This window comes from Pseudonaja textilis, chromosome 1 (assembly GCF_049901715.1).
Source record: "Pseudonaja textilis isolate UNSWEBS1 chromosome 1, rPseTex1.2, whole genome shotgun sequence".
Lineage (NCBI taxonomy): Eukaryota > Metazoa > Chordata > Lepidosauria > Squamata > Elapidae > Pseudonaja > Pseudonaja textilis.
The window spans coordinates 276,167,760-276,191,334 of NC_141990.1; the positions used below are offsets into that span (position 1 = coordinate 276,167,760).

Genomic DNA, 23,575 nt, shown 5'->3' on the forward strand with positions numbered 1-23,575 from the left:
TGGATATATATGGCACTTCAAGATGCTTTGCAATTATTTTGCAGTCTGGATTGATTCTTTTTCTACAGCTAACTTGGGAATTCTGGGAGTTGAAGTCCACACAACTATCATCACAGTTGAGAAAGACTGATTTAGATTTATTATTATTATTATTATTATTATTATTACAAAAATGATAGTATACACAGTAAACGAGATAACCAAGCTGGGTTTCGTATCACAAATCACTAGTCGAACACTTCCCAAGTGTTTAGGAGTGTGTGATGTATCGGTGGATTATGTGAGCAGATCCCAGTAAGGTGGCCTTCTGCAGCTGACCAAGGGTGATCTTGTCAGCACCAATTGTTTTTAAGTGCTTGCCTAGGTCTTTAGGACAGTACCCAGTGTGCTGAGTACCACTGGAACCACCTGCACTGGTTTATGCAGTTCAATTCTCAAGTCCTGATATCTGGTGACTTTTTAAGTTGTTTCTCGTCAATTCTGCTGTCACCAGGTATGGCAATGTTGACGATCCACACTTTTTTCTTCTCCACAATTGTGATATCCGGGGTATTGTGTTCCAAAACTTTGTCAGTCTGTATTCAGAAGTCCCACAGTCGTTATGCATGCTAATTTTTGATCACTTTTTCAGGCTATTATTATTATTATTATTATTATTATTATTATTATTATTATTATTATTATTATCCTTCCATTTTTCTATATGTTGGGAAAGGAAAATGTATGTTAATATTTTATGCACATAGAATGTTTTATTTGTACCAAAATGTTCATCATGGTGATATAAATAAATAGGACTATCTCACATTATACAATTTTAAAAATAATACTTTGAAGCTCCATCTATCTTATAGATAATTGGTTTTGTTTTTAACCCTGAAACTCAGTCAAAGTTAGTGTAGAGAGGTATTATAAGTAAGGCTGAATATATAAAAAAGTAAATTAGAGAGTGCAGAAAACGTTCACTGGAATCTTTTTTCATAATTTATTTTAATTGTAATAGAAATCCTATCTTAGTGGACCAAATTAAACAAAAATCGTACTTGTTGAGTGTACTGCTTGCTGAGTTCAGTGTTCTTAGTTATGTTTCACAGGTGTTAATTTTATATTCTCTCAATTGAATATTTTATAATTATTTGACAATTCTGGCTAGCCTGCATTAGTTCAATAATATGCCTATGCTCTCTTCTGCTGTTCAGTATTGCATTTTCTTTAAATAAATCTCTTCATGTTTAACTACAAAGGCTCATTGGAAATTTGTTTTAGATTGTTTCTGGCAGCACAATGAGCCCTTGTGCCTCAGGTAGAATAACATTTTATTCACTGTTATGGTTTAATACATTATCTCAGGACTTTTTTGCATAACAATTGAAAAGATTCTTCTTGCTTTTTTCATTACAACATAAAAATATCATTTTTATCTACAGAATTTTTTATGTGTAATTTCTTTATAGTATGGTTATTGAATATTATACTTTTAAAATATTTCTTACAAATGATCACTGTGTTGTGCTGGTTGTCCTTCTCCTCCTGGGTTTGATGCCAGTCACACAGTCTTGATTGGGGGAAGAGGTCCAGCCTGCAGCCTCAACTTCATAGGGTGTCAGAGGGCTCAGTTCTCTCTCCCTCTGACAATTTGGGGTGAGTTAACATCAGAATGATGGTGATGATAATTGGCTTTACATCTCCACACAGACCACTTGAATGATCCTGTCAGTGTGCTGGAGAATGTGAGACTTGGATGGAGTGCAGTCGGCTTCAACTCTGCCCAAGCAAAACTGAGTTTTTGGCTTTTGGACTTTTTGTTGCCATGGATCTTGCATCTTTGATTCTGGATGACATGGCACTGCCTCAGACTTGGTGTACAATTTGTGATCCGCTACTTGCCCTCAACCCTTGTTGAAAGAGAAGGTAGCAGCCTTGGTTGGGAGGGTCTTTACATACTATGTTGCAGCTGTGCCTGTTCCTGGGCTGGGAAGCCTTGTTCACAGTTATTCATAACTCCATGATTTTTGCCTGGAGAATGCAAAGTGTTCTACATGAAGTTGCCCTTGAAGAGCATTCAGATGCCTCAACTGGTGCAGAATATGGCCACATGGATAGTAAATGAGTCCTTCTATTTGGCACATATTTGTGAGCTGCATGGATAGCTAATTGGCCACCAACTAGGTGCAATTCAAGAAGCCAGTTGTCACCTTTAAAGACATTCATGGTTTGAACTGGATTATTTAAGGGACTCTCTCCCTAGTTGTCTACATCTGTCCTATCAAGTCCTACAGGGGAGGCATGCTTATGGGTCCCATTAGTTAAGTAGTGTTTGCTGGTAGAGCCCAGAAGGCAATATTTTTCTACTGAAGCCCAGTCTCTGGAATATTCTCTTTCCAGAGATTATGTGGACCTGACCTGCTAGTTTTCATAAGACCCTAAAGACCCGGCTTTGGGCCTGGACCTAGGTGTGAAAGTCACTTTTTCAGTTGCTGTGTGTTTTGATATTTGTAGTTTGATTGTAATGGTTTGCTATTGTTTTTACTTGATTTTAAATTTCCTTTGTTGTCCAGAGTTATTTACCAAGGAGTCTATACCAATTTGCCACGGCCAACTTGCTACAGATAACACATCGCAGGACAACTTGCCATGGCCAACTTGCTGCAGGAAAACTCACTGCAGAACAAGAATTATACTAATATCAAAGAAATAGTGGAATAGAATAATTAAAGAAAAGATGCAAAAGGTGGGACAGAACAAAATGTAAATGACAAAAATTAGAATAATTTTTTATTATTTTAATTAATTGAATTATTAAATTGTCTTGCAGTAAGTTGTCCCACAGCGAGTTGGCCATGGCAACTGGGCCTACAACAAGTTAGTCATGGTGAGTTGGCTGTGGCGAGTTGTCCCATTCAGTTTACCAAGAAGTGTGGCTATATAAATTGACCACATACATTCCTCTACTTATGAACAGGTGACGTTCCAAAAGGCTGTTCATAAATCTGTTTTGTTTGTAAATTTAAACAAGCATAAAAATCAGTCTTGTGCATAATTCCAGATATTCACAGCTCCTACTACTATACTTACCATACACAGTCCTTGCAACAACTAAATAGTGAATGGCACACATGCAGATGAGAGAGCAAAAGGCAGGAAAGGGTTAGTGTATGGTGAATTTTACTCTACAGTCTAGAACCTTTTAGGTTGATGATGCAGAAAGATTTGTTCGTATCCTCAAAAATTTGCAACAAGAACTTTGTAAATAAAGCAGTGCCTGTAAATAAATAAATAAATAAAAATAAATAAAATAATTCTGTAGTGCAGGTGCTGTAGTCCATTTACTCCAACCCAGTGCTTGATGGAAGAAATCCGGATTAGGATAATCCCTAACAGCTATGCAATCTCTGCAGGAAGATTTCTAGCAGGGAAAAAGCCATTTCTGATTCCTATTAGTTATGCTGTTAATCTCGTTTTACCATGCAGAAGAGTCTCCAAGGATTCTGTCAAATTATACCCTCCTGTAACTTCAATCTATTAGGATTAACCCTCCCTTAGTAGGAGTAATTGAAAATAAACAAATGTTCTTCATATAAATGAAGGATGTTACTATACCAACCTTTTCTGTTACTACTCTCAGTTCTATTTTCAATAAACAACCCACTGGGTTAATATCCAGCCTTGTTAAATGCTTTGAAACCCCATCAATTTAAGTGAAAAAGCTGTATGTGTATGCAAGTAATACACATATCCTCATGGCTGATTGCTATGTAAAATGGAATTGCTTTGGACCCCATTGGGTTTGAGTTGTGATTAATAATTTATTGCAACAAGCAGAAATTGACATAACTGGATATAAAATGAGCTGCATGATAAACCTAGGATTTTGCCAACACCAAGAAATTGTTTATCTGTTTTTTTCTGATGACATGCTCGCTAGATTGGAAGCAATCCACTCCATAAAAGGTTTGTTGTTGTCTAGTAAGAGAACCTTCTGATGGAACTCAGAAGTGTTGCTGTATAATCGTAATACAAACAGAAACCAAAGGAGGAACACAAAAAAGGCAAATTTCATTTTGATTAGGGTGAGAAAGGGTGGAAAAAAGATGCATTGAGTAGGGGATAACAAAGAAAGGGACTGATAAAATATAAATCTGGTTTTTATCTGTGTGTGGAGAATATTTTTATACAGAACAGTAGGATTGCATGAATAAGTATGGGAGATCTTTTGACCTTTTGATTGTTTTCAGTTTATTTTATATGCTACACTTGGGTTTTTTTGATTTAGTATTTTCATAATTAAAGATCCTAAGAAATGAAAAATGTTCATAGAAATTACATCTAGAAATCAGCTTTTGCGTACTCTCTCTATTCTGACAAGGGAGTCAGAATTTATCAGGATTTATCAGGATTATGGAACATTCTGAAAGATAGACTAAACCAAGTTCTAATAAAACAAAAAGTAATTGATAATATTATGACCTCTGTAGAGCTGCTCAGGGAAGACTTCTTTAGGTACAGAGTTTTGCAGCTTTACAGTATCCCACTAAAAATAAATTCCACCTATCTGATTATTTTGAACTTACTTTCCTGCTTTCTGCTTCATCCTTTGCTAATGAAAAAAAGTCTAAACTGTTGGTTTTTATTTAAACAAATTATATGCTCATCATTTGTTGGACTAAGGTTACTGTTCAAAAAAAGAGTTCTGTTATTTGTGAAAAAAAAACACATGTTGTCCTTGTAAACCGCCTTGAGTCGTCATGTGTGAGCAGGCGGCAATATAAATTTTCTAAATAAATAAATTTTCTAAATAAATAAATATCAAAGTTCACTGTTTGAAAGTGATATGATTTTTTTTTTTCATTTTGGAAGCTTTTGACTCATAATCATTTTGTGTTATGTCATTGTTGCTTTTCACACTTTATGATGCTGATATCCCTGTAGGCTTTAATCACAGATGGATTATCCTTTTCTTTCTTGGGAAGAAGCTATTATTGCTCAAAGAGCATAAATACGTTTGTACTGAAAATGCTTAATTATTATAGGAAAGAATAAGGAAGGCCCAAGGTTTTTTTTAAAAAAGAAATACCTAAATAAAACAAAACAGCTTGTCTGTTTTTACTTAATACTATATGTTAATTTTAATATAAATTTTATTTTAAATTGGGGACAGAGTGGGTAGGTTATGCATTGTCAATCAGTCTATATCCAGTTTTCAAGTTTTATCTAGGACCCCTATTAAAATATATATATAAAATAAATTATTTTTGTTGTTCTTTTCCATAGAAGTTTGTAGTTATTTCCCCTTACTGTTTTGATATTAGTTACACCTAGGTGATTGCTTCTCTGAGTGACTACAGAAAATCATAAAATTTGGTAATGAGCACAGTGGTAAAAGGTATTTTTGGTATGCTATTTTTAAGTAGCCTATTAGCTTAGACTAATAATAATAGAGTATTAGACTAATAGAGTAAAAAGTATCAATTCCATAACAATATTAATGTAACTTCAAAAATCATGTTAATATGAAAAAAGGGAGGAAGGGCCTGAAAAATTATGTTCTGTCACACCTACTCCCTCAAAAACTATATTGCTTTCTTCCTTATTCTTCATATTTTTCTGTCAGACTATATAAATTCATATGCTGCCCATCTCATTGTTGAAGCAACTTTGGGCATCTTTGCGTATTCACAACTCGTTGCTGCAAATCAGTTCTATAATTCTCTTTTCATTGATGTATGAACATTGTTTTTATTAACTGCAGGTCCTGAGAAATCTTCAGCTTTTTTCTATCTTGATAGATTCCAAAGCCTAGAAATACAGCCAAGAAGATTTGCATATTTAACGTACTGTAGGTCCAAACCATGTGAGTTAATGTTTGAACTCCTGAGTTGCACCTCCTGCAGCAAGATGATTGGAACCATCCCTTATTAAACATTTACTTAGGTGTCTAATATACATGAAATAAAATGTTTTGATGTATTAGCTTCATTTTAAGATCACAGGAAAATAATTTCATGTTCTCCAAAGTGGCCCTCCACTGGATTACTGAACAAGGCATTTTAACTTATTATGCCAGAGGAAGCCTATATGTAACTTTGACTTCATCAGTTTCTTTAAAAATTGATTACTGGGTTATGAGACATAGTTACTTCTTCCCAAATCACCAACTACTGTGGATCTTTAGAAACAGCAAGAGCATCTAGACCAGGCCTCCACCACCAAAAATCTGTGGGCCCCATGTAGATACCATGCAGCCTTGCTGGCATCCACTTCCAGTGAAGGAACCAGGAAGGATCTGCTGCTGCCCCAAAAATTGGGCTGTCAAGATCCTACAGTTCCTCCAGGCTTCATCAATACCACCAGCTCTATTAATTTTAGAATGCAGTATTGCCGACTGCCAGCAGTTCGATCCTGACCTGCTCAAGGTTGACTCAGCCTTCCATCTTTCCGAGGTGGGTAAAATGAGGATCCAGATTGTTGGCAGCAATATGCTGACTCTCTAAACCACTTAGAGAGGGCGGTAAAGCACTGTGAAGCAGGATATAAGTCTAAGTGCTATTCCTTGCTTTTTTTTCTTAGTGGCCTGCAGTTAGTTTTTATTCATCAATGTGACTCTTCTCCTTCCCCCCTCCCTCCCCCATTTCACAAATCTTTCTTTGATATTTAATTGGATATGCTCTAGAATATAAAGTCTCTAGTGAAGAACAGAACTAGACAACTAGGCTTGGAATTCAGAATATGGGAAATTAAGAAATTGGTTCTGATGTTACATTTATATTGTAAGAAAAATGACCAGATGGATGTGTGTGTGAGAGAAAGAGAGAGGGAGGGAGGGAGAGAGATTATGCCCTGCTTAATTTTTTTCATAATGGAAGCTAATAATATTATTTAGCCATAAAATGTTTATTCCTATATGGAGGGAAAAGCAAATATTAATGAGAAAATGTGCCTAGCAAACAAGATCAGATCTTATGTATAGGACGATCAGAATTTGACAGGTAAGATTTTATTCATTACTTTTTAAAACAAATAATTCCTATCCAGCTTCTTAGAACACAAAATCTTCAGTTAATCTCCATTGGATCAAAGTAGCTTAAAAATGTAAAACACAAAAGAAAGTGAGAAAGATTCTCGTTACAATTTTTAGAAGGTGGTTTAAAAGAGTACTGGCTCATTCTGGATTCAGTCATTGTCTGGGAATTTCTGGGCAGTACAGAAAAGTAGAATAGTAGAAGCTATTTATCACCAGTGAAATGTTGGCAGGTTGCATGTTTCCATTTATACTTGCATAAGAAATCCATTGTTGGTAAAATGTTTGTGGACAAAAGTATATTTGTGTGCCAGTTGAATCTTTTATCTTTCAATAATGTATAATTGATTGTTTTTCACTTTGTCTTTAAAATATTTATCAACAACTTCATAGTTTTTTGTGGAGAAGGGATAAAGATATATCCATTATTTCTCTGTTTAAGAAATACAGCTTCATATATTCAATAATTCGTTTTCCATTCTTGTTTCTTTTTGTATGAAATAGAATATATAGGTGTAGATGTTACCTATTCATAAGATAAGTGTTCTTCACATCTTTTATGTGAACATGGTCTCCCACAAACATTATTTAAATGAGAAAGATTATACTTCAGAAAGCAAGAAGAGATTAGCAGACCTATTTCTATTCCACTTTAGACTTTTATGTTCTGTTCCAATCGGAGAATTGCCATCACTTTTAAATACTTGTAAGAATAAGTTTCTTGTATTCAGAAATGAAAATCTCCAAACAAAAATTGAGGCTGCTAATTATGCTTACATTTTTTTTAAACCATGAGTGAAATGTGAGACGTGTAGCAAGTTTACAGGGGTTCAGCCATGAACTATCTTGCAACCATGCCTGATTATATGTTGACCAACTTTTTCTGTTCTGATGAAACAGGCCTGAAAATTAAGAAAGCTCTTTTAGTCAATCTCTGTGTTTTTGGATAAAAGAGGGGAAATGAGCGGCAAACTATATTTATTTTATAGCTTCCTGACAACTTGATTCGTGTTTTAGTGATTCAAAGTAGGATTCCTAGAAGAATAGTAAACCATGTGTTCTCCTCTCTCACAAACATTTTGAATTATGTGTCAAAGACTTGGGTCAAAGAAAGTAGGTAGGAATTGGACAAGTAAAATAGGAAACTATTGTAAAATGTTGGGAGTTGCCTCTCCGTGAATGTGTCTTCTGTACTATTGAACAGGTATATCTATGTAAGCCTGAGTCAGGCTGATGTTATAACTCTTCATGAAAGAAACATTGCCATTTTCTCAGCCATAAGAACAAAATTTCAACAGTTATATTTGCTTGTGTGATGTTATTATAAAAAAAAGCCTTATTAAAAATCTTACTTTCTAGATTTCTGTTTTCCCAGTCCTAGTCCAACAATTAAAAAAGCCATGGTTCTTAAGTTTGTTTCAATCTTTTGTAACTTTAATTTAATAACAGTTATTCAAATTCAAATAACTGACCATGTTACAGAGCTAATGGGTGAATATATTGGTCTTCCTAAGATAGTAATTAATTTTTTCTGAATCACAATTTTAAAAAATGGGATGCTAGTTTTAGGAATATGAATTCATTTTTATTTACTGATTTGCCTATTGCTATAGTTCTATACTAAGGTCCCAGTGTTTAACAAAATAGAACATAAAACCTGAACAAAACAGAATAAATAAAATATATAAAGTTTTAATAAAAATGACAACCTATGCAATCCAAGATGGATGTCCATAACCTTTTTATACCAAATTTCTCAAAAACAATTATGTTTTATCAATCTTTGGTTGTATCCAATTTGTCCTCTAGATCCAGTTTGAGATCCTAGTCTTATCATGAGAAAACAGTGATTTTTTAAAAAAATCTTTTTTTCCCCTTATGGATAAATGTATAGTACTGTGGGCCTTTGAATATCATCTTTGAAAAAAACGCTAATGGCCACTGCTTTTCTCATACAGTACATCTGTAAACTACATATCATTTCAAAGTAAAGTGAATACTGAAACTGTCTTTTGTTCCAAGAATATTATTATTGTGTTATACTATGAATGTGTTTTGTGGATCAGACAAGGATTCATCAAGATCAGTATACTTTCAAAGGAAATGGCCTGTGGCAGACAATACATGGCTCACCAGAAGCTTTCCAGTGTTCTGTCTTTTGTCTGCTAATGCTGTGGATTATGTTAAATGCTTTTTGTGAGTAAAATACTAATACATAGTTCTAGTAATAAACCGAAATTGTTTTTCTACCAGAAAGATGGAGAGAGAAATACCTGATCCACACCAGAGGAGGGCAGCAGACAGTGGCTGGAACTTGTTGAATTCACTTTGAAAACTTGTTTGTTTGTTTTTTAAAACTTAAATAGATATATATTGTTGAAAGTTTAAGGTTGCATTTAAAGCACTTTCTTGACTCCATTACCATTAACATGATGAATGTTCCCATGCGTACTATTGATTTGCATTGTTTTATCTATATAATGATTCCCTGTTAATTGTACTAAGTAAATTAAATCATTATATAGTGCTGTTCACTTAGGTTGCAATTCAGTTTTATGTCTGTGTGTCACATCGATCTCCAAGAAAGTAAGCTGGTGACTCTGCTTGGAAACACATTCTCAGAAATAAGTAGTAACTTCTTACTTTCTTGCTAAAACAGGACGAACCTACTCTCTTGATCACTGACCCATGTTCCAGTGTTTCTTTTAATCAGGTACAGTTTGGGGGCAAAATTCTGCCTGGGAAATGTTCATGTGACACAAAAGAAATTGAAGACCATGCCTGTCCACCTTCACATGAGAGAAAGGAAACCCCTTGCATTACATGGCAGTTTTTAAGACCAAATTTTGCACAAGAAAGTAAGTTTTTGACTTGCCTTAATCACTGTGGACATTTGGTATCAATTTTTTGTTTGTATAATTTTTCTCATGGAGAGAATATTTTAAATATGTTAAACAACATCAATATAGCATTCAATATTTAATATTCTCAGTAACTTTGTATAGTTTACCCCTTAGATTGGTTTTTAGTAATGTTTCTTTATATTTCTTATTTAAGAGCCACAATCTTTTTATTTGTGGTGGGTGTATGTTCAAAGGGACCAGTGGTGTTTTAGTGACTTCAGCAGCAGCCGTGCATGCTATACATCTATTGAGACAATTCTTTGTGAAACAACGAAGGACTGACAATAGATCATAATTTGTGGCATAAGGTTTTAGGCATTTATGAAAAAGAATGGAATATCATACCATGCATCAATATGAGCAGTGGTTCGAATGCAGTTCTGCAAGCTACTTCTGCTGACTGCTGACTGACTGCAATTTGGCAGTTCAAATCACACCAGGCTCAAGGTTGACTCAGCCTTCCATCCTTCCAAGGTTGGTAAATCCAGATTGTTGGAGGCAATATGCTGACTCTGTAAACCTCATAGAGAGGGCTGTAAAGCACTGCGAAGTGGTATATAAGTCTAAGTACTATTGCTATTGCTACTGTTGCTTTCTTTCTGATTATTTAGAATATAAGATTCCCCCAAGATTCATAAGTCTCCCATTCTGATGGTGTTCCAGACGTTCGAAGGTGCCTAAATCAAATAAATAAGTAAATAAATCAGTGTGTTGCTTTCTTCAAAGATATGTTCACTACTTTCATTATTGACTAGAGATATGGATAGAAAATGTATACATTCTTCTCGTTGGAGTTAATATAAGCTACAGCAGCTGTTATTGATCTTCTGTTAGATATGGATCCTGCCTCCTTAAATTTGAGCTGTATGGTGGTGATACTTATGTATCTGTGTAAATTACATTCCCAAAAAATCATGCTGTCCATTCTAAAAATTCCCATTCATTTAAATGAAGAAGAAAAACCTTCCATCCCTTCACCCATACAGGACAAAATAGATAGCATGTATGTCTGTGAAGAATCTCAGTCATCCAGGTCATTGTTGTCCCAAAGGTGTTTTTTCAAGAGGCAGCTGGACTTTTTGTTTTATCTTTGAAGATGTTTAGCTTCTCATCCATGAAGCTTCTTCAGCTCAATAACATGTAGTCAGTAGAATTATGTAGAGCTTTTCTTGGCATATCATAATCTATGGTCTTTAATTTAAACAATTTTTTTCACTTCCTTGAACTATCAGTTTATATTAATTGTGCAACTTACCACTCAATATGATCAGCAAGTACCGTAGTTTGAAATGATGCATTGTAGATGAGATCAAATCAGCTTCAAGTGAGTCTTTCGTATTCCATTCTTCCTGTTACATGTTTTTGTTCCTCCCTCCGCAAAATCTGTTAGTCAAGGTTAGGTTATCCCGAGCCTGAATAGAATAAAACTACAGATGAAAAAGGCAATCTGGACTTACTTTGAACACATGGAATATTTTTCATTTCAGCCTAGGGCATAACTGAATCCAAATACAAAACTGGAACATTTGTTTTGTTTTGTAAAATTAGTTCCCATGTTATGTATCCATCAGTCACCAAGTCCGCATTTGGCCATTACATCAAGTTTTTGCATTAGGAATGGAATACATACCCTATAATTAGTATAATACAATATTTCAAGAAGTGGCAAACTTATAAAATAATGGTGGGTGATATCCAGCAAATTCTATCATTAAAAAAAAGGTCAACCTGTTAACAGTTCAGTGGGAAGATTATTGTCTTTCTGGACTGTTTCCTGGGGGATTTAAAGACATTAAGGGTCTGGCAGGGAGCAAAGTTATAGAAACAGGCGTTACTCTGTGTTTTATTTTTCATGAGAGAATATTGGGAACATGTGAGGATATTCATTGAGTACTCATTGAATAGAACCATAGGTCCAATATTTATGATTTGTACACTCTTTTTTACTTTTAAGCACAACCATACATTTGCTAATTGTTTCATATGTATTGAATGATCTACTTTTTCTTTTAGAAGATTCATAAAGTAAGCATTTGTGTGCACACACACACACACACACACACATGCATGCATGCATGCCTCTTAATGACTACTTGGACAAGTCCTTGCAGTGTTTTGACAAAGGTTAGATATAGCCTCCTTAGGGCTCAAAGAGAGTAAGTGATCCAAGGTCACCCAGCTGGCTTTGTGCCTATGGTGGGACTAAAATTCACAGTCTTCTGGTTTCTAATCTGATGCCTTAATCATTACACCAAACTGGCTCTCTCATTATGTCCTTATTTTTCAATCTTTATAGGTAAAGCTCTTAAATTTTCTGGGAAGTCTCTGAAGGGTTACCAGTGGATAACAGGCATCAGCGTATACATTCATTCATCGGAAGGAAAAAGCATACAAGAATTGGCAAACAATATCCTTTCCTCACTCCAAGGTAGTTTTATTGGGCATTTTGAAGTGTAGTATCAGCTGCAGAATAGATAGGTTTTAATTAGGGCTTAATAATTAGTAATTAGTCTGTTTAATCAATTAATCAATTGTGTTCCATGCACTTTTAAAAGTGTTTTTAGTTTGCATGAAGTAAAGAAGGCTAAAATGCTCTGGAGGATAAATTATGTGATTTGCTCTGAGTTGGAATATTACCAGGCAATTCCCTTTCCTCTTGTTGCTCTCCAGCTAGTAGAAAGTATTTTGTTTCTTCTGAGAATTTAGGCAGCCAACATGAGTAGTTAGCTTCCTGGGCAGTTCTTAGCCACCCCATTTCTTAAACAGTTCTTTTAAACACCCCTCAGCTGCAATTTAATCATTGATGGGAATGCTGATGTGGCATGTATTACCAAGGCATGATATGCCCAGGTAGGTTTTAAGCCTTAAGGTAGCATCAGCTGAGACTTTAGGACAAGAGAAGAGATGCTGTGATTGTCATCTGGGAATTGCTTATGGCTTTTAGGGGGCACCACACCACAGTCCACTGAATGTTAAATAAGTTGGGTTCTTGTATCAGTTGGGATTGTTTCTGTTGTACCATCCGCCCTGATGCACAGCAACCTCCCTGCCTGAAGTCCTTGACTCCATCTCTGAGTTGGCAGTAGAGTTCCCCAGACTTACGTACTTTGGGGGCTCCAATCTGCATGCTCTGGTAATCAGATCTGAAGCAGCTCAAGAGTTCACGGCTACCATGAGGGCCATGGGCCTATAACAGGTCATCCAGAGCCCAACGTGGTTCAGTGACATCTGTGTTCCTGTCAGATCAATGACTGTGAATTGAAATTGGGAGAGCTCTTGGTGTCTCTGTTGTCCTGGTTCTGATTATTGTGGGATTCTCAAGTGCTGCCATCCACTTCAGGGAGGCTGGACCCATTAGATCGTTCCATCTCTGGTGACTGTTGGATCCACTTGGGTTTCACAGGTAGCTAGAGGCTGTTCCTGCTGGTCTGCTGCACAGTCCACTAGAAACTTTGTTCACCATTTGGAAAAAGAGAACTGCTGAAGATATGGATCAGATTACGTCTATGGGATTTCTCTCCTTTGTGCATTCCATCACTCCCCATGGTCACAGAAGAATTAAGGGACATAAAAATGAGAGAAAAGCTATGTAGAGTGTTGCTAGCTTTTTACAGCGAATGAACTTAATCAAAAATGGGTTACAGATGCTTTGAAATAAGGGGAATGAAGCACGAAGATTTCTCCAACCTTATTGCATCTGTTCATAGGCATTGATCTTGCAGTCCTGCTTCAGTGAGATGTGCATTTTTGAATAAGAGGGAGCTTGGAGAACAATAGTAAGGAATACTTTTATGCCAGGAAGATTCATTCACGTTCACTCACAATTGGATGCTGACCTTGTTGCAGGCCCAGGAGCATCTTGCCCAATTATATGGGAACAGCTTGAACCTGTTGGGCCTAAGGAAATAGACAGGGCCTGGATGGTGTTGTGTGAGTGGATTCCACAATAGTGAATTCTTCTTTGAGTTAGGAGATTGTTCCTTTACCATTTAAGGAGACTGGGAGCATCTTCTCCTCAAGCTATCACTGGACTACAGTATACTGGAAAACATTTGTTCAGTATTAAACCTCCCTTTTGGTGGGGAAGGTGGTTAAGAAGGTGTTTGTGTGACAGCTGTAGTGAACTTTGGATAAAGTAGATATATGTGTCCACTTTATGGAACATCCTTCCAACTCATGAAGTGAGGCTGGTACCATCCCTGTCTGTTGATTTTCTTAAAGGACTCCAGAAGACTGATGAGATGAAGTAGCTCCATTGTTAATGATATAATAATGTTAATATAATAGTAATAATAATATGTTGATTGTTTTCTATTCTTGTACATCACCAAGAATCATTTATATGTGAGAGGGACAGCCATATACATTTGACAAATAAATAAGAATAGGTGACTTTCATTTTGAATATTCTACTAAGTGCCAAGACCAACTGATAGAGAATGTAATGTCCATCATTACATTGTCCATTATATGGTTATTGCTTGGAAGATTATTATACAAGTATTGCTACATTGGGTCACAGAAATTTGCAGTCTAAATCCATCCATTTTTACCTTTGTGATTAGACTGATTCCTTTTATGTTCTCCCTTGATCTGGTTATACAAGGCAGCTGAGTTTGTTTTCATTCCTTTTATCTTTTTTTGTGTGCATTCCCATTGTGTCTGCTTTCTGTTAGCTAAACTGCCTTTATCATAATTTTAAATTAAGTTCTCTAAAAAGCTGTTGCTGTGGTTGATTTTGGCATCTAGGATTAGGTCAGTAGCTCTAAATCTCATTTATGTACTTAACGTAAGCAAAGAATTGATGTCTTGGGAATTGTGGTTGCTGGATTTCTTACCATCAAGCCCTTACAAGATATTGAGATATAAAACAAAATGCTTCTATTTTCTTCGGCATCACTCTGTATTTTTGCACTTTTAAATAAATAAATATTTATGCAGGCATCCTTTTCATTCATAAAAATGGAAATTGTTGTCACGGCTGCAGTGGGGAGGCTAGTATTCTTGTTCACACATACTTTTGATGTATTGGCTCATAAAATCTTAACATTTGGCTTGTACAGCAGAGTTCATGACTGAATACAGAATGATAAGGAAGCATGAGCAATTTTGCAAGGTAAAAAGGCAGCAGGCTTCCTAAAGGGCCCTTAAGCTAGTTCCTAACAGCCTAGAAATCAGCACAGAGGTTGTAATCAGGCTTGTAGGTAAAGGAGCAATGTTCTACATAAATCTTTTGGGCATAATATGTAAATTGAAAGACTGGAGCTCTAAGACACTTACTTGATTTTTGTAATATTTTCATGACCCTAGCCAGTCCAAATAATATACATCATTGCCTGATTTTTTTATTAGAATTAAACCAAAATAGTAGTTTTATCTGGCTAGAGGCTAAGAAGCCTGGTGGCTTTGGCAGATGATTTACATCTAAAGTATTCTTTCCCATTTCTGGTGAACTGATGCATTTTGATCCAGGGAATACTTGCATTTCCTGTGGATATTTAGTTTGCCTTCTCAAAAAAATAGGTGAGTTATGGTGCTAACAATCTAAAAGTATCACCTCAGGTTTCTTTGTTAAACTTAGTTAAAGATATGTGTTAAAACTTTTCCTTACAAAAATCAGATTGTCTGCCTTTCCCCCCTGTTTTGCTACATACTATGACATAAAGATGGAAGTAACACAAACCTTGTAGCAAAATTAATTGTTTTAATGACCTAAAGTGGAAATTAGTTCTGAACAGCAAGACATTCATTGTAGTTCTGACTTTCTACATTATGGCTACAAGATTTAGTTTGTAACTTGTTCCTTGCTAGGCTGCTTTCTAATTTTTAAAGCAGATTTATTCATAAAGTTCTTACAACAGTCAAAAAAGTAATCCATCAAGTAGACAGACACAAGCAATTTTCTCTCCAATTCTGTCACGAACCAGGTGAAATAGTTATATTTTCTGGGCAGTCTTTATGATGAGCATATGGCTCTTGAATATTCAAGTTCCTGACTGAGAAATAATAGGCCTTAATCCTTCATTAATCTTTGAAGAAATGCCTTCAAAATTGAAGAGCCTTCAGTCTGATGAAATTAAAAGGAGAATGGTTTTTGTTGCTTCTGTCTTTTCAGAAGTCCCCACAAAACCTGCCACATTTTGTGGAGGATACCTCAGTCTTCTGGAAAAAGGTTTTTAAAAGGTTCATGTGTAAAGAGTAGTCAACTAGTAAGACTTCTCTTACTCAGTAGAAGAGTATGGGAATACTTCCTTCATGAGTGACAGGAAGGAATATATCCTTCATGGATAATGCAATGGAATCATTACATCCAACACATTATTATTATAGTCACATTTCCACATTATCTGGAGTCATTTTTGTGGGAAGTTTAATTTCAGTTGTTCAAGGATAATTGTTGAATAAATTTTAAACAAATAAATAAACAAATGTCTTAACAATATATTAGCAAAATAATTGACAGGACAAAGCTTTAAGCAGAAGAGAAAGTAATGTTTCCATATGGTAAAATGTGTTCCTCATTGTTGACTTTCCGTCACAAGTTAGATAGATAGATAGATGGATGGATGGATGGATAGATAGATAGATAGATAGATAGATAGATAGATAGATAGACACAAAAATCAAATATTAAAATCATGTGATAACTTGATGATTTCCTAGTAATGCTTAGTAGATTGTTTATTTCATTAGGAATTTGATTAATGAAATTGATAGCTATTGATAGCTATGATAGCTTCACCTGTTTTGAGGCAGCTGCACAGGAATTTAATATGTCTTCATTTTTACTAATGTTCAAGATCAAACAAAATCAAGTTGGTTTAGGAAGTAAATTCAGTGTATTTGCCCATGTACCATATAAGAAATTGTACTGATAGAATAAGTTTCTCATCTTCAGTTATGCTTTGGTTCAAGGGGAGCTCTTTGTAAAAAAAAAAAAAAAGATATATTCTTGGTATCCTTTAGTACAAATCTAATATTTCCTGTCTTTAACAGCTACATTATTTTTCCACATGCAGCTCATATGAATTTAAAAGGATTGGCATTGACAGATATTATTTTGGTCCATCTGTATATGAAGAGTATGGCCGATTTTGCTGTGATAAATTCAGTCTATATGACGGCATTTGATTTGTGTCCTCCAGCGAGGTAGGTTCATACTACTGCTGCCTTATATTTATGGTACACTGGTTCAATGGTTCATTGCTACTAATGCTTTATTTATGACTTTTCTTCAGACTTGGTTTCTCTGTGTTTGGATTGGGCTTCCTTTTACCTCTTTATATGTCTCTTTTCAAAGGCATGATCTTTTATTCTCTATTGTAGCAGCTGCATCAGGAGTGCATGTGAATCTCTGATTTTTAAAAAAAACACTTTTTGATACTGAACCTAATTTATATTCTGTTATCCCAGATTCATCATATAGGTCTTTTAATGCAGTAACTTGCTTCATAATGAGTCCATGCTTTTCACCATTGAATTATGTTCCCCAAACCTACTTTATTGAAGTATAATTCTGAAATAATTATCAATTAGCTAGCCAACAGGGGCAATCTAATAGTAACGTTCTAAAAAATTTGGGCAAAATGGTCTATTATCCCCCTATGAATTACAGCTTATAGACTTATATATTGCCCCATGGTGCTTTACAGCACTCTGGATGATCTACAATGTCAGCATAAAGGTAAAGGTTCCCCTCGCATATACATGCTAGTTGTTTCCGACTCTAGGGGGCTGTGCTCATGTCCATTACAAAGCCAAAGAGCCAGTGCTGTCTGAAGACGTCTCTGTGGTCATGTGGCCGACATGACTAAAAGCCAAAGGTGCACAGAACACTGTTACCTTCCCACCAAAGTGGCCCCTATTTTTCTACTTGCATTTGTACATGCTTTCAAACTGCTACATTGGCAGAATTTGGGACAAGTAACCAGAGCTCACTCAGTTATGCGGCGCTAGGAATTCAAACCGCTGTAGTGCCGATAATCTGGGTTCTCATTTTATTGATCTTGGAAGGATGGAATGCTGAGTCAACCTAAAGCCCCAGGATTGAACTCCAGGCTGTGGATAGAGTTAGCCTGCAATACTATATTATTGTGTTCCTGCTTCTTTTCCATTCTAACTTGGCAAAAGCTCCATTATTTTTTGTCCCGTCAAATGCAGTAAGCAGGGTTAAGAGTAAAGCAGCTTAGAAGAGACTAACATGATAAGCATCAGGTGCAGAATTTGCTAAATTAATAAGGTAGGCATGTTCAATTACAGGAGAGAAGATAAGATGTGCAGATTGAAAATTAAGAGCAACGTAGAAAGCTAATGCTCAGTGAAAGATTATAGTTCTAAATAATGATATTATCACTGGGACAGCTAAGTCAATCTTGGAAACCATCTTGTTCTCTGCCAAGATTGGCTATCTCTGAAAGCACTTGAACTGCAAGATGGATGGCATATAAATTCTTTGTGCCTCACTAATTTTGTTAAAATTGAAAGGTTTCCTTTTTTAATTGACTATTCTTATAACATACCATTATCAGATAATTCCGCTATGGTTAGGGACATTTCACTAACAAATTGAACAAACCCATTCATGTGTATCCTTCTTGATTTTCAGTAAACAAACAAAGATGCTAAAGAAATGTGTTCTCTTGATGAATGGGAAGTGAGGTACGTTGTTTTTCAACATCAGCTTCTTTAACATTATATCACTTTCTGTGAATAGGAAAAAACTGAATTTGAAAAACATCATATTAGAAAAGTTCTTCCACTGCAGTTTTTAATGCAGTATTATTAATAAATAGCTTTTATACACCTTTTACTTTTACTGAACCTATGCAGTGTTGTTTTTAAATGTATTATTTACTTTATGGAGTTATACCTCACAATTCTGTTTACGCAAATACACGAGACATATTTCAATTTAAAAAATAGAATAGAAAATATATTGAAAATAATGCCATTAAAGCAGCAAGTGAATTAATTAAGATCACTACAGTAATATGTCCTTAGAATAAAGTTCTTTCTACTTTTTCTAGAGCAATTTTAACATAGTACTTTTATTGGGCTAATTCTGGATTTACAAATTGGTGTTCAAATCCCTGAAGATTCCAGAAGTTTTCATCAGAAAAGATGCTTAAAAATTAGGGTGCTGGGGGAGTTTTTATTAATATTTTAAGCTGTGTCGGTGGTAGCAGTCTTAGGGTGTGGGAGTTGTTTGTGGCCACTATGAGCTGCTTTAGTTTATATTTTTCATTCCTATCGAGATCTATAATTTAAATCCTAGCGTAATTTTTTCCTCCTTTTCCTCCTCCTCCTCCTCCTCTTCCTTCTCCTCCTCTTCTTCTGACTGAAGAGTTCATAAATTCAAATGTTACACCCTATTTTATAGAGCTAGAAAATGGTGCTCTCTCTCCTTATGAGTGTTTCTTTCCCTCGTGGCCAATATATGGTTTAAAAAATACTTTTAGGCATGCTGTTCTACTGAACTTGCCATCTTGAACATTAAGAGGGAATCAGCACAGCAGTGTTCTTATTCCTCTTAATTTAAAATCATCTTTAAATATATTTTATTCCTGCCTTTTTAATAAGCATTTTAATATATAAAGCTAATGAAATAAGGACTGTACAATTAAATATTTTTAATGCTACATAAAATCTTTTTTTAAGAAGGAATCTCTTTGGGATGTTTTTTTTTTCCCAGAAGAGGATTTTATTACTTTTATTCCATTTAGTAAGATATATTTCTCTTTACTTAGTAATAGCTTTTCTAATAATTGGATCTTTTGAAACTCATTGCATTGTAGATTTCTTTAAGATAAATAGCTTATTTCTTGTTAATGTCATGTCCCATACTTTATGCAAAATCTCTGTGTTATCCTAATATACAATTGATTGAGAAGAAGCCAGAAAAAGATGAATGTAAGTTTTATGCCTCTATTTATAGAGCTTGAACCCATAGAAAGTATACATTTCAATATAATCTTCTAGATTTACTCTTGTACTATGAAAGAACAGTTGAGAAGGACTTTTTATGGATCCTCATTCTGGCCTTTGTAAAATACTAATAGTAATAATAATAACAGAGCAATAGAGTTGGAAGAGACCTCGGAGGTCTTCTAGTCCTTGGAGTTCTTCTAGTCCAACCCCCTGCTCAAGGAGGTTGGACTAGATCTATATCTGTGATCTGCTGCTGTCTTCTAGCGCTGCTTCTTATTGTCCCTGCCTGTTAATTTGTTTTTTCTTAAATTATTAATAGTGCCAAAAGCAAAGCAAGGATATAAAGTTCTCCATTTGCCTGTTCTTTCTCTTGGTGACAGCAGATTGCTCTGAAGAGAAACTGGGGAAGTAGTAAGGACCAAGTGAGATTCTTGACTGGGATCTCAAGCATTCTTGCCCATTCTCACCTTCCATCTCTGCTCTGTTAGTATAAATCTTAGGGATATTAAGAGCACAGCAACCAGAACTTTCAGACAGTTTAATGTCATTCAAATGCTGCCAGTACTTTTTTTTATATTTATGTTTAGGGTTTGTGTTGAAGCTCCATTGACAGAAGACCTGCTATTTCAGATGGACTGCCTTGCCCAAAAGGATGATAAAATGATCTCCGGTGCATCTTGTTCCCAGAAGCAGGTGATGCATGTACAAAGCATTTCTCATTGGGCTCCTGCCAATATCGGTCCTTACAGTCAGTGCATACAGGTAAGACATCTTCATCTATGCAATATTTTCCCATTCAGGAAGTTCCTTGAATCTGCATATTGTAATATTAGGCCATCCGTTTTGAACATCAGTTAACATTGGCTCTTTACGTTACTTTCCTTTGAAGACAATCTAAACTTTATAGCTTAAAGTAGAGCAAGATGGAAGGGGGAATTTGATCATATTACAACAGTAATGCAAATAATTGTAATATTCAAAAATATACAAATGCTTAAGTTTATAAAGAAATTGGGAAAGCAAGAAAAAGATATCGTAGACAGGTGGCAGGATTGAAAATAAATAAGGATAAAACCAAGAGTAAATTGTGAACTATTTTGTGAATGTAACTATTTCTGTGGCAAGAATTATTCTGGTTTTTTTAAATTGCATTCTTAGAAATTATTCCCATAGTAGGACTAAATTGGGATTCACATCAACTTTGGCTAAGCACAGAGTCTTGTGTGTGTGTGTCTGTGTGTGTGTAAAATACTTACCATTATCAGATATATTTATTATATTAAGTGGGAACAAATTAGTAGTCCTAGAGAGAAAGAGAGAGTTTCAGTGGTGCTATTCTACTGGTTTGGCCCGATTCTGGCGTACCGGTAAGCGCCGAAGATCAGCGGAGACTGAACCGGTTCTCTCTGAGGAGCTGCTTTTGGGTCCATCCACCCGCCCAGGCTCCCATACTGACCTTTATTCCCTGCTTTTGAAGCACAGCTGCTTTGCGCGGCACAACAGATTGCCGCGCGTCAGCTGCTGAAGCTACCAGGAGAGTGCAGAATTGCATGAGGTGAGTAGGAAAGCCTCTCTGTGTGCGCAAAATGTGCATTTGGCACACACACAGATACCAAGTGTGTGCATGCGTGCAAAGTGCACCCACCAATCCATGCCCACTGAACCAGTGGTGACCTACTTTGCAATCCACCACTGGAGAGTTTGTGTGGAAGGTGGTATTATTTGTTAGCTATTGCCCCCAAAAGCTATTTGCTATACCAGAATAAATAATATGAATATTTGCCAGTTTAAGATTAAGCAGCCTGTCATAAATAATATGAATATTGTCAGTAAAGTTTAATGTATCTTGAACTCCCAATAAATACATTTCTAATTTTGCTATCTTGTTTTTTTCTATTTTCTTTTTTAAATATTGCCAAAAATGATTTTTTTTAAAAAAAAGCATAGATGTTTTGGCTGGAATATAATGAAGTTGACTTCAAATTGTAGATGGAGCATAGACAGTTTTTAAAGCAACCAAGCAGAAAATACCTTTCTTTAGCAGGCATTGTACCTGAATATTATTCTTACATCAAAATTGAATTCTGACACTAAAATAGCAGGGAGAATTCATAAATGCTACAATTTAAAATGTACAAAAAATTGCTTTCTGACTCCCAAAGGAAATAGTATATGAATCTAATTCATAGAGAATGAAAGATGCCATCTTTTCAAATCACAGGTGCATTTATCCCAGAGTTTTATTGAATATCATACGACACATTGTGTAAGACAAGAAAAATGGGGGGAGGGGGTGTTAGTATGAATGTTTCCATATATTTACTTGTTGAAACAGTTTGTTTGCACAGACAATGTGTATCTCCTTATATCACTCAATATAACTTAAGCATGTCTATAGTTGATAGTTGAAAATATAGCCATGGGTATAATTATAATCTAGATCAACATCTAAAAATTGAATCATTTTTGGTATGAAGTGTTGTAGAGCGGCAGAATAACCTGAGGCGAACATGGAGCGAACTTCAGCTTTTACTTTATTGTAACAATAAAGGGTTGCTACCGCGCTAACAAGGCAGCCAGCTGGTGGACAACAGCTGATGCCGTTTGACAGCTCCCTTTTATAGCCGGCTGTCAAACGGCATCAGCCAATAGGAATGGTCCGTGTTCCTGCTGGAAACACGAACCAGAGTGAAGACTTCAGCTCAGTCTTTTCCGAATGCCACACTCCTTTCCCCCAGAACGAAGCATGCATAGTCCTTCAGATAACTCAAGCGCTTGTGCAGGTGGCCAGATCTTCTAGGTTCTGACGAAGCTGCTGCTGGAAGGAACTTTTCTGCTTGTTGGGCAACTTCTGATGCCGATGAAGCTGGCGTCTTGGCTTCAGGTGTCTCTGGGCGAGGGACAGATGGCTGCTCAGGTAGGCTTGCGTTCCTTTCAGAATCGCGGGAGGTTTCTTTGGGCGCCGGTGGTTTATCTGTCGCAGGAACGTCTTGAGGGCCATCTGCAGACGAATTCCAATGCCTTCTAAGTTGATTAATATGGTGGCGTCAAATGCGCCTGTCTTGCAGTTCGACCCTGTAAGACTTAGGACCGGTTACCACCACAATCTGCCCAGGCATCCACAAAGGGTGTCCCGCATAATTCCAGGCATAGACCTGGTCATTTTCAGCGAACTCCCTTGCCTGGTTATTTGATCCTCGGGGCGTGACTGGGGCATAATATGGATGGATTCTGTCTAAAGTAGCCCTCAGACATTTACCCATGAGAAGTTCAGCCGGGGACCTGTTAGTGGTGGCACAGGGAGTCGTGTGCTGGGTTAGAAGATATTTAGCAAGCCTAGAGTGCCAATCTATGGGCCCAAGCCTTTCCAGGACCTCCTTAGCAGATCTGATTGCTCTTTCAGCCAGGCTATTACTGGCAGGATGAAAAGGAGCTGTAAGTACATGCCTGATTCCCAAGTTAGCTAGGAAGACATCAAACTCACAGAAAGTAAACTGGGGGCCATTATCAGACACGATAGTGTCAGGGAGGCCATGGGTAGCGAATATCCTTGATAGAGTCTTAGTGACGGCTTCTGAAATTGTGGTGGTCATCAAGGTCAGCTCTACCCATTTAGAAAAAGAATCAACCATCACCAGGAATGTACGCCAATGAAAGGGGCCAGCCAGATCAATATGCACCCGGGACCAAAGGGTCCCAGAATCTTCCCACCTGCCTGGAGTGGATG

At 36.2% G+C, this 23,575-nt stretch overlaps 1 protein-coding gene across 1 annotated transcript in view; it reads left to right on the forward strand.

Annotated features, from left to right (window-relative positions):
• DPH6 (diphthamine biosynthesis 6) overlaps positions 1-23,575 on the forward strand; it is a 218,449-nt gene that overhangs the window by 89,583 nt on the left and 105,291 nt on the right. Inside the window, exons 9-12 of the mRNA XM_026710609.2 lie at positions 9,732-9,876; positions 12,218-12,349; positions 16,941-17,070; positions 20,436-20,610. Of these exons, the coding sequence (XP_026566394.2) occupies positions 9,732-9,876; positions 12,218-12,349; positions 16,941-17,070; positions 20,436-20,610 (582 nt within the window). The remainder of the gene's footprint in view (positions 1-9,731; positions 9,877-12,217; positions 12,350-16,940; positions 17,071-20,435; positions 20,611-23,575) is intronic.